Below are 12,529 nucleotides of genomic sequence, written 5' to 3' on the forward strand. Positions count from 1 at the left end.
GAAGGCTGCTCTCTCTCCATCCCATAAACATGACTGAAGGCTGCTCTCTCTCCATCCTATAAACATGACTGAAGGCTGCTCTCTCTCCATTCCATAAACTATGAACATGACTGAAGACTCTCCGTGGTTATATCAGGTTTTGTCATGAATCGTCCCGCCAATTTCAATAGGGACTAAATAAAGCATTCTATGTCAAAATGTTTTATGGGTACACAATCACGATAGGAGAAAGATAACATCGACTAGCGTGTGTGTGTGTGTGTGTGTGTGTGTGTGTGTGTGTGTGTGTGTGTGTGTGTGTGTGTGTGTGTGTGTGTGTGTGTGTGTGTGTGTGTGTGTGTGTGTGTGTGTGTGTGTGTGTGTGTGTGTGTGTGTCAGTCAATCACTCAGCTAGATCTGCATGTCACGACCTGCAGTTCAAACATTGATTGGCCCAGCTATTATCACCACTGGCTTATCAGAGTCCAGGGAGTCTGCTGTGTTGTATTCAATCAGTCAGCTGACAGAAATTATTTCAGAAGAAAGTGTCCTCTTCCTCTGCTGAGGTACAAACAGGAAACAGTCTTTATGCTCAAATACATTGCAGAGAACAGGAAAGAGAGGAAGAGAGAGAGGGGAGAGGAGAGGAGAGAGAGAGAGAGAAGAGAGGAGAGAGAGGAGAGAGATGAGAAGAGAGAAGAGGAGAGAAGAGGAGAGAGAGGAGGGAAGGAGGAGAGAGAGAAGAGGAGAGAGAGGAGAGGAGAGAGAGAGAGAAGAGGAGAGAGAGGAGAGGAGAGGAGAGAGAAGGAGAGAGAGGAGGAAAGAGAAGAGAGAGGAGGAAAGAGAAGAGAGGAGAGAGAGGACCAGAGAGAGGTAGAGAACGACCAGAGAGAACAGTCAGAGGTGGTGAGAACGACCAGAGAGAACAGTCAGAGGTGGTGAGAACGACCAGAGAGAACAGTCAGAGGTGGTGAGAACGACCAGAGAGAACAGTCAGAGGTGGTGAGAACGACCAGAGAGAACAGTCAGAGGTGGTGAGAACGACCAGAGAGAACAGTCAGAGGTGGTGAGAACGACGAGAGAGAACAGTCAGAGGTGGTGAGAACGACGAGAGAGAACAGTCAGAGATGGTGAAAACGACCTGAGAGAACAGTCAGAGATGGTGAGAACAGTCAGAGGTGGTGAGAACGACCAACCACTCGTTCAGAAGTGTGTAGTGCCCCCCCCCCCCCCCCCGTCCGTCCCGTCCGTCCCGTCCCGTCCCGTCCCGTCCCGTCCCGTCTGTTCAACACACATTTAGAAATGAACACAGTCCTGGTTCTAACATCACAACAACAGGAGTCCAAGAATTCCACCTCTATGGCCTATTTATTGCCTCTCCTCCCTAATCTATCTACATTTGCACACCCTGTTTATAGATTTTTCTATTGCGTTATTGACCGTACGTTTGTTTATGTGTAACTCTGTGTTGTTGTTTGTGCCGCACTACTTTAGCCAGGTCGCAGTTGTAAATGAGAATTTGTTCTCAACTGGCTGGTGAAATAAAAGTGTTTGTTGTTTTGTTAAGAAGAAGAAGATGACCTTCTCTGAAGCTAAATGTGAACAAAACATTTAAGCACCACCATTATGTCACCGTTTTAAGAATAACCTACGGGGCAAAACACATCCTATAAAAGTAATGGGAAAACAAGTAGAATAAAGTGTCATCCAATGCAGTCCGACATGTTTGTGCCAACAGTTAAAGTGGGGAGGAGCAAAACAGCACGACGAGAAGATTTATATAGATGTTTTCCAGGAGCTCACAGGGCTTTTAACAACCTACAGAAACCTCCTATTAAAGCATGTGAAAACACTGAAATAGCAGAACAGACTGGCAGAGTTAACCCTCCTAACAGACTGGCAGAGTTAACCCTCCTACCAGACTGGCAGAGTTAACCCTCCTAACAGACTGGCAGAGTTAACCCTCCTAACAGACTGGCAGAGTTAACCCTCCTAACAGACTGGCAGAGTTAACCCTCCTAACAGACTGGCAGAGTTAACCCTCCTACCAGACTGGCAGAGTTAACCCTCCTAACAGACTGGCAGAGTTAACCCTCCTAACAGACTGGCAGAGTTAACCCTCCTAACAGACTGGCAGAGTTAACCCTCCTACCAGACTGGCAGAGTTAAACCTCCTACCAGACTGACAGAGTTAACCCTCCTAACAGACTGGCAGAGGTAACCCTCCTAACAGACTGGCAGAGTTAACCCTCCTACCAGACTGGCAGAGTTAACCCTCCTACCAGACTGGCAGAGTTAACCCTCCTAACAGACTGGCAGAGTTAACCCTCCTAACAGACTGGCAGAGTTAACCCTCCTAACAGACTGGCAGAGTTAACCCTCCTAACAGACTGGCAGAGTTAACCCTCCTAACAGACTGGCAGAGTTAACCCTCCTAACAGACTGGCAGAGTTAACCCTCCTAACAGACTGGCAGAGTTAACCCTCCTACCAGACTGGCAGAGTTAACCCTCCTAACAGACTGGCAGAGTTAACCCTCCTAACAGACTGGCAGAGTTAACCCTCCTAACAGAGTTAACCCTCCTACCAGAGTTAACCCTCCTACCAGACTGGCAGAGTTAACCCTCCTACCAGACTGGCAGAGGTAACTATAGATATTTTCCCAGTAGCTCACAGGGCTTTACATAGTAAGAGTCATTCGTCTACTGGTAGTGTCCCAAACAACACCCTATTCTCTATGGGCCATGGACAAAAGTAGTGCACTATATAGGGAATAGGGTGCCATTTGGGATTGAAAAGGCCCTGACCTAAATGCTGCTGTTGGTACACACTGTCTGTCTGGACTCAATAGACTCTGCTGCTGGTAGGTCCATTTCAACCGGACTGACACACTGACTGTCTGGACTCAATAGACTCTGCTGCTGGTAGGTCCATTTCAACCGGACTGACACACTGACTGTCTGGACTCAATAGACTCTGCTGCTGGTAGGTCCATTTCAACCGGACTGACACACTGACTGTCTGGACTCAATAGGCTCTGCTGAGGTTGCTGGACTATGGGGGATCTGATGGGACCTTAACCCCCCCCCTCCCCACACACCAACCAAAGTCCATCCAGCATGCTGCTTACTAAGGGGATTTCTAACAGTGGAAGGAGCAGCGGAGTCTCCACATTCAACCAACCAGGACCAGTCACACAAACCAGGAAGTGGACATGCTGTGGGATTTAAAGTGTGTTGATTGTCTGATGATTTATTTTAGACCAGAGATATTTTATTTACATTCTCCTATCCCGGGCAGCCAGCCGAGTCAGCACGCTGCTCACAGACAAACTAGACAACAGGATCTGAGAGGATGGATTCATTCCACGGAGAGAGAGACAAGAGACAGAGTGAGACCAGAGAGAGAGAGAGTCCAGAGAGAGAGAGAGACCAGAGAGCAGGACCAGAGAAGGCAAGCAAGACCAGAGAAAGAGAGAGACCAGAGAGAGAGAGTTGAGCCCAGGGAGGAAAGCATGGACGGAATATCAGTCTGAATGGTCACCACAGGTAGACCATTCACCACAGGTACACCATTCACCACAGGTACACCATTCACCACAGGTACACCATTCACCACAGGTACACCATTCACCACAGGTACACCATTTCACCACAGGTAGACCAAATCACCACAGGTAGACCAGGTAGATCATTCACCACAGGTAAACCATTTCACCACAGGTACACCATTTCACCACTGGTAGACCAGGTAGATCATTCACCACAGGTAGACCAGGTAGACCATTCACCACAGGTAAACCATTCACCACAGGTACACCATTTCACCACTGGTAGACCAAATCACCACAGGTAGACCAGGTAGATCATTCACCACAGGTACACCAGGTAGATCATTCACCACAGGTACACCAGGTAGATCATTTCACCACAGGTACACCAGGTAGATCATTTCACCACTGGTAGACCAAATCAACACAGGTACACCAGGTTGATCATTCACCACAGGTACACCAGGTAGATCATTCACCACAGGTACACCAGGTAGATCATTCACCACAGGTACACCAGGTAGATCATTTCACCACAGGTACAGTTGAAGTCGGAAGTTTACATAAACTTAGGTCGGAGTCATTAAAACTCGTTTTTCAACCACTCTACAAATTTCTTGTTAACAAACTATAGTTTTGGCAAGTCGGTTAGGACATCTACTTTGTGAATGACACAAGTCATTTTTCCAACTATTGTTTACATATTATTTCACTTATAATTCACTGTATCACAATTCCAGTGGGTCAGAAGTTTACATACACTAAGTTGACTGTGCCTTTAAACAGCTTGGAAAATTCCAGAAAATGATGTCATAGCTTTAGAAGCTTCTGATAGGCTAATTGACATCATTTGAGTCAATTGGAGGTGTACCTGTGGATGTATTTCAAGGCCTACCTTCAAACGCAGTGGCTCTTTGCTTGACATCATGGGAAAATCAAAAGAAAATCAGCCAAGACCTCAGAAAAACAATGGTAGACCTCCACAAGTCTGGTTCATCCTTGGGAGCAATTTCCAAACGCCTGAAGGTACCACGTTCATCTGTACAAACAATAGTACGCAAGTATAAACACCATGGGACCACGCAGCCATCATACCGCTCAGGAAGGAGACGCGTTCTGTCTCCTAGAGATTAACGTACTTTGGTGCGAAAAGTGCAAATCAATCCCAGAACAACAGCAAATGACCTTGTGAAGATGCTGGAGGAAACAGGTACAAAAGTATCTAAATCCACAGTAAAACGAGTCCTATAATCGTATATGTATCCACAGTAAAACGAGTCCTATAATCGTATATGTATCCACAGTAAAACGAGTTGTATATCGACATAAACTGAAAGGCCGCTCAGCAAGGAAGAAGCCACTGCTCCAAAACCGCCATAAAAAAGCCAGACTATGGTTTGCAACTGCACATGGGGACAAAGAGCGTACTTTTTGGAGAAATATCCTCTGGTCTGATGAAACAAAAATATAACTGTTTGGCCATAATGACCATCGTTATGTTTGGAGGAAAAAGGGGGAGACTTGCAAGCCGAAGAACACCATCCCAACCATGAAGCACGGGGGTGGCAGCATCATGTTGTGGGGGTGCTTTGCTGCAAGAGGGACTGGTGCACTTCACAAAATAGATGGCATCATGAGGATGGAAAAAGATGTGTATATATTGAAGCAACATCTCAAGACATCAGTCAGGAAGTTAAAGCTTGGTCGCAAATGGGTCTTCCAAATGGACAATGACCCCAAGCATACTTCCAAAGTTGTGGCAAAATGGCTTAAGGAGAACAAAGTCAAGGTATTGGAGTGGCCATCACAAAGCCCTGACCTCAATCCTATAGAACATTTTGGGGCAGAACTGAAAAAGCGTGTTTGAGCAAGGAGGTCTACAAACCTGACTCAGTTACACCAGCTCTGTCAGGAGGAATGGGCCAAAATTCACCCAACTTATTGTGGGAAGCTTGTGGGAGGCTACCCGAAACATTTGACCCAAGTTAAACAATTTAAAGGCAATGCTACCAAATACTAATTGAGTGTATGTAAACTTCTTACCCACTGGGGATGTGATGAAAGAAATAAAAGCTGAAATAAATAATTCTCTCTACTATTATTCTGACATTTCACACTCTTAAAATAAAGTGGTGATACCAACTGACCTAAAACAGGGAATTTTTACTAGGATTGAATTGTGAAAAACTGAGTTTAAATGTATTTGGCTAAGGTGTATGTAAACTTCTGACTTCAACTGTAGATCATTTCACCACAGGTAGATTATTTCACCACAGGTAGATTATTTCACCACAGGTAGATTATTTCACTACAGGTAGACCGTTCACCACAGGTAGATTATTTCACCACAGGTAGACCATTCACCACAGGTAGATTATTTCACCACAGGTAGATTATTTCACTACAGGTAGACCGTTCACCACAGGTAGATTATTTCACCACAGGTAGACCATTCACCACAGGTAGATTATTTCACCACAGGTAGATTATTTCACTACAGGTAGACCATTTCACCACAGGTAGATCGTTCACCACAGGTAGATTATTTCACTACAGGTAGACCATTCACCACAGGTAGATTATTTCACTACAGGTAGACCTTTCACCACAAGTAGATTATTTCACTACAGGTAGACCGTTCACCACAGGTAGATTATTTCACTACAGGTAGACCATTCACCACAGGTAGATTATTTCACTACAGGTAGGCCATTCACCACAGGTAGATTATTTCACTACAGGTAGACCGTTCACCACAGGTAGATTATTTCACTACAGGTAGACCGTTCACCACAGGTAGATTATTTCACCACAGGTAGATTATTTCACCACAGGTAGATTATTTCACCACAGGTAGATTATTTCACCACAGGTAGATTATTTCACCCCAGGTAGATTATTTCACTCCAGGTAGACCATTCACCACAGGTAGATTATTTCACTCCAGGTAGACCATTCACCACAGGTAGATTATTTCACTCCAGGTAGACCATTCACTCCAGGTAGACCGTTCACTCCAGGTAGACCATTCACCACAGGTAGATTATTTCACTCCAGGTAGACCATTCACCACAGGTAGATTATTTCACTCCAGGTAGACCATTCACCACAGGTAGATTATTTCACTACAGGTAGATTATTTCACTCCAGGTAGACCATTCACCACAGGTAGATTATTTCACTCCAGGTAGATTATTTCACTCCAGGTAGACCATTCACCACAGGTAGATTATTTCACCACAGGTAGATTATTTCACTACAGGTAGATTATTTCACTACAGGTAGACCGTTCACTCCAGGTAGATTATTTCACTACAGGTAGATTATTTCACTACAGGTAGATTATTTCACTACAGGTAGATTTATTTTGTTATTTTTTTGTACTTTTTTGTAGCAGGTTAGGAGAATTTATGCGGCAGGACATTTAAAATTCAAAAACCGATTTATGGGCCAGGGGTTATAGGCAACTGGCTGCCAGTGGAGAACTCAGTCAGGGCCTGAACTGTTGAGAGTTAGAATAGCAGTATCCACAAGGTGTAATTCTGATATGTGGTTGTGCATCGTTACCATATTAAAAACTGACAAACATCTCTCCTCCCCATGACAAAATGAGTAGAATTGCATGAAATTAGTTGTAAAATTGCAATATCTTCTCTCCGCCCAATGGCAAAATGTGTTGAACTGAAGCAAACTTGCTTTAAAAACCACAACATTTTATCTATGTCCCGATGCTAAATGTGTACAAATGCAGGACATGTACTCTAAAACCTACATTTCTCTCCACTTTAAAGACGGGCTGCTTAAATGTATTTCACAAGCTGGGGGGGGGGGGGGGGGGGGGGGGCAACTAAATACCACTTAGGGCCCTCAAAAGGATAGGACCGGCTCTGACTGCATGTGTGGGTATGGATGTGGGTATGGATGTGGGTAGGCAGACCCGTGAGCCACTGCGTCCCCTCACGATGAGTTGAGATTTTTGTGTGTCCCCAACCCCATCAAGAAGTTGCCCATCCCTGCTAATGGGTCTTCCAAATGGACAATGACCCCAAGCATACTTCCAAAGTTGTGGCAAAATGGCTTAAGGAGAACAAAGTCAAGGTATTGGAGTGGCCATCACAAAGCCCTGACCTCAATCCTATAGAACATTTTGGGGCAGAACTGAAAAAGCGTGTTTGAGCAAGGAGGTCTACAAACCTGACTCAGTTACACCAGCTCTGTCAGGAGGAATGGGCCAAAATTCACCCAACTTATTGTGGGAAGCTTGTGGGAGGCTACCCGAAACATTTGACCCAAGTTAAACAATTTAAAGGCAATGCTACCAAATACTAATTGAGTGTATGTAAACTTCTTACCCACTGGGGATGTGATGAAAGAAATAAAAGCTGAAATAAATAATTCTCTCTACTATTATTCTGACATTTCACACTCTTAAAATAAAGTGGTGATACCAACTGACCTAAAACAGGGAATTTTTACTAGGATTGAATTGTGAAAAACTGAGTTTAAATGTATTTGGCTAAGGTGTATGTAAACTTCTGACTTCAACTGTAGATCATTTCACCACAGGTAGATTATTTCACCACAGGTAGATTATTTCACCACAGGTAGATTATTTCACTACAGGTAGACCGTTCACCACAGGTAGATTATTTCACCACAGGTAGACCATTCACCACAGGTAGATTATTTCACCACAGGTAGATTATTTCACTACAGGTAGACCGTTCACCACAGGTAGATTATTTCACCACAGGTAGACCATTCACCACAGGTAGATTATTTCACCACAGGTAGATTATTTCACTACAGGTAGACCATTTCACCACAGGTAGATCGTTCACCACAGGTAGATTATTTCACTACAGGTAGACCATTCACCACAGGTAGATTATTTCACTACAGGTAGACCTTTCACCACAAGTAGATTATTTCACTACAGGTAGACCGTTCACCACAGGTAGATTATTTCACTACAGGTAGACCATTCACCACAGGTAGATTATTTCACTACAGGTAGGCCATTCACCACAGGTAGATTATTTCACTACAGGTAGACCGTTCACCACAGGTAGATTATTTCACTACAGGTAGACCGTTCACCACAGGTAGATTATTTCACCACAGGTAGATTATTTCACCACAGGTAGATTATTTCACCACAGGTAGATTATTTCACCACAGGTAGATTATTTCACCCCAGGTAGATTATTTCACTCCAGGTAGACCATTCACCACAGGTTGATTATTTCACTCCAGGTAGACCATTCACCACAGGTAGATTATTTCACTCCAGGTAGACCATTCACTCCAGGTAGACCGTTCACTCCAGGTAGACCATTCACCACAGGTAGATTATTTCACTCCAGGTAGACCATTCACCACAGGTAGATTATTTCACTCCAGGTAGACCATTCACCACAGGTAGATTATTTCACTACAGGTAGATTATTTCACTCCAGGTAGACCATTCACCACAGGTAGATTATTTCACTCCAGGTAGATTATTTCACTCCAGGTAGACCATTCACCACAGGTAGATTATTTCACCACAGGTAGATTATTTCACTACAGGTAGATTATTTCACTACAGGTAGACCGTTCACTCCAGGTAGATTATTTCACTACAGGTAGATTATTTCACTACAGGTAGATTATTTCACTACAGGTAGATTTATTTTGTTATTTTTTTGTACTTTTTTGTAGCAGGTTAGGAGAATTTATGCGGCAGGACATTTAAAATTCAAAAACCGATTTATGGGCCAGGGGTTATAGGCAACTGGCTGCCAGTGGAGAACTCAGTCAGGGCCTGAACTGTTGAGAGTTAGAATAGCAGTATCCACAAGGTGTAATTCTGATATGTGGTTGTGCATCGTTACCATATTAAAAACTGACAAACATCTCTCCTCCCCATGACAAAATGAGTAGAATTGCATGAAATTAGTTGTAAAATTGCAATATCTTCTCTCCGCCCAATGGCAAAATGTGTTGAACTGAAGCAAACTTGCTTTAAAAACCACAACATTTTATCTATGTCCCGATGCTAAATGTGTACAAATGCAGGACATGTACTCTAAAACCTACATTTCTCTCCACTTTAAAGACGGGCTGCTTAAATGTATTTCACAAGCTGGGGGGGGGGGGGGGCAACTAAATACCACTTAGGGCCCTCAAAAGGATAGGACCGGCTCTGACTGCATGTGTGGGTATGGATGTGGGTATGGATGTGGGTAGGCAGACCCGTGAGCCACTGCGTCCCCTCACGATGAGTTGAGATTTTTGTGTGTCCCCAACCCCATCAAGAAGTTGCCCATCCCTGCTATAGGTGACAAAGTAAGCAGCAACGTTATATACGTTACGTTGTCAATGGATCGCGTGTATAAACATAGTTTACCTTCGTAGCAAAGTATTCCGATGTTGTTGTTCATCTCGTCCAGGTACTGATAGCTCAACAGATCCATTTTCCTCACAAGCATTTAAACAGTTTAGCAAAAAAAAGACCAGCTTTTTCGTTTCCAACCGAGTAGCAAGGAAAAGGGATTTGCGCCCACAGTTCAGCTCGACTTGACGTGGAGGAGTCGACCACACTGAGCTGCTAAACGCTCAGATGTCAACTAAAAACTTTTCTGCGCGCAAATAAAACTCCTCGAATCAAAGAAAAACGTTTTTTTTTAAAATAGCTCCCGATAAAAATCATAGGAAGTTTTTAAATACTTGTAAAGATGATATAGAGAGCGAGAGAGACGCCAGTTGTTCCTGACCTTACAGCCAGCTGTAAAGTCGCACTGACACGCAGCAGGCTGTGCTCGCTACGACCCGTTTCCTCCGAGGAGGCTGTGACCACTGGGCATGCTCGGGAAATCCTTCGAGCGCCTCAAATGTCAGGGATTTTTTTCCCAGAAGATCAGCCTTCCAAATGCAGAGCCAGGCAGCGCCGGGAGGGGAGGAGAGGAGGAGGAGAGGAGGAGGGGGAGGGGAGGAGGAGGGGGAGGGGAGGATAAGGAGAGGAAGAGGAAGAGGAGGAGGAGGAGAGGAGGAGGAGGAGAGGAGAAGGAGAGGAGGAGGAGGAGAGGAGGAGGAGAGGAGAAGGAGAGGAGGAGGAGAGGAGAAGGAGAGGAGGAGGAGAGGAGGAGGAGGAGAGGAGGAGAGGAGGAAGAGGAGGAGGAGAGGAAGAGGAGGAGGAGGAGGAGAGGAGGAGGAAGAGAGGAGGAGGAGGAGAGGAGGAGGAGAGGAGGAGGAAGAGAGGAGGAGGAGGAGGAGAGGAGGAGAGGAGGAGGAGAGGAGGAGGAAGAGAGGAGGAGGAGGAGAGGAGGAGAGGAGGAGGAGAGGAGAGGAGGAGGAGAGGAGGAGAGAGGAGAGGAGGAGGAGAGGAGGAGAGGAGGAGGAGAGGAGGAGAGAGGAGAGGAGGAGGAGGAGGAGGAGAGGAGGAGGAAGAGAGGAGGAGGAGAGGAGGAGGAGAGGAGGAGAGGGGAGAGGAGGAGAGGAGGAGGAGAGAGGGGTAAGAAAGAGAAAACAAGGAGTACTACATCATGTGGGAGACAGGAAATACTGCCGTCTTGGCGAAAATAACATACAACGACAACTCTATTCAGAATACATGTAACCTGGTTCCTTCTTACAAACACACAGATATTAACTGTGGTTTTCTTGAAGACAGTTTGGCTATTATAATTCTGTATGGGTACAACTGTCCTTCAAAATACACGACTCAAATCTCCAAATACAACAGTATTTCTTGTTTTGATAGGAGAGAGGGGGAAAAAAACAATGCCCTGGTATTACCCAAATATCTTACGATGTACAGTGATGCTGTGCTGCCCCCTAGTGGAACAGAGTCACTACTTCCTGACTTGATAGGCAGTAGGGGGCTTAGAGCAAACAACCAGTATCTGGCGTATGTGGAGCAGTGTGATGTTGTTCCACTAGAATATGCACCAAGTTGCACACAAGGACCAATTCAAATAGGCCAGGTCAAGGAGGGATGTTAATCCCTTCATAATAGTAAGTAATAAATAACAATAAGAATTCAGAGTATGCTTATTATTTCATTACAGCTGCATAGCTAATGTTAATTTTTTTTGTTTGTTCAAACACTTTTTTTTATATATCTATATTGTAAATACACTTGATTGTAAAAGTGTTGTATAATTTTGGTTTGGTCCATCGTGGGGTATCTGTGTTACTGTACCCCCCCCCCCCCCCCCCCACCTCCCTGATCGTTCTCTCTTGCCTGACCTTGTTGTCCTCGGCTCTGCTATTGCAGAATATAAAACCGTGGTGATGTTATACAATGTGCTGTTATGGTTGCATAAGGTTTGTTAAATACTTATATTGTATGTTATTGTTTTATCGAGCTCACTAGCTAGAGTCCCTATTGTAAACTGTGGGTACCTATTGTAATCTGTGGGTAGCTATTGTAATCTGCGGGTACCTATTGTAATCTGTGGGTACCTACTGTAATCTGTGGGTACCTATTGTAATCTGTGGGTACCTACTGTAATCTTTGGGTACCTACTGTAATCTGTGGGTACCTATTGTAATCTGTGGGTACTTGGGACAGTGTTTGAGTGAGTTTCCATGTGCTCGCTCAGGTGTCTGAGAGCTGTGACTGCGCCAAGGGCTAACATTTTGTACGTTGTCTCTTCGTGCGCAAAACAAATAAAAATCCAACCAGCAGACCTCCAGGTGTGGCAGTGTCTTCATTAAATCACACAACGCAGAACGAACCACGCTACAAACACGCTACAAACACGCTACAAACCCAGCAACTACACACGCTACATAAGCACCATCTCGGCTGTTTGTTGTCCCGCTGCTCTTCAAATGGCTGTGTGAAGTCGCTGGAATATTGGCGGGAACTGGAAAATGTTCAGATTGCAGGAAGTGTGTACAGATCCTTGCAACATGTGGCCGTGCATTATCATGCTGAAACATGAGGTGATGGATCAATGGCACCACAATGGGCCTCAAGATCTCGTCACGGTATCTCTGTGTATTCAAATTG

At 44.7% G+C, this 12,529-nt stretch overlaps 1 protein-coding gene across 5 annotated transcripts in view; it reads right to left on the reverse strand.

Annotated features, from left to right (window-relative positions):
- Positions 1 to 12,529, reverse strand: part of LOC129851280 (transcription cofactor vestigial-like protein 4) — a 116,080-nt gene that overhangs the window by 46,365 nt on the left and 57,186 nt on the right. For 4 of the 5 annotated variants that reach the window (XR_008758952.1, XR_008758953.1, XR_008758951.1 and 1 more), the window contains exon 1: positions 9,920 to 10,434. The exons of the other annotated variant lie outside the window; for it this stretch is intronic. Coding sequence is in view for 1 of the 4 variants with exons in the window: in XM_055917706.1 (XP_055773681.1) it covers positions 9,920 to 10,001 (82 nt within the window). In the remaining 3 variants the exon portion in view is untranslated. Of the gene's footprint in view, positions 1 to 9,919; positions 10,435 to 12,529 lie in introns of those variants that run through there. 5 annotated transcript variants of the gene reach the window in all.

This window comes from Salvelinus fontinalis, chromosome 3 (genome assembly GCF_029448725.1).
Source record: "Salvelinus fontinalis isolate EN_2023a chromosome 3, ASM2944872v1, whole genome shotgun sequence".
In the NCBI taxonomy this organism is placed as follows: domain Eukaryota; kingdom Metazoa; phylum Chordata; class Actinopteri; order Salmoniformes; family Salmonidae; genus Salvelinus; species Salvelinus fontinalis.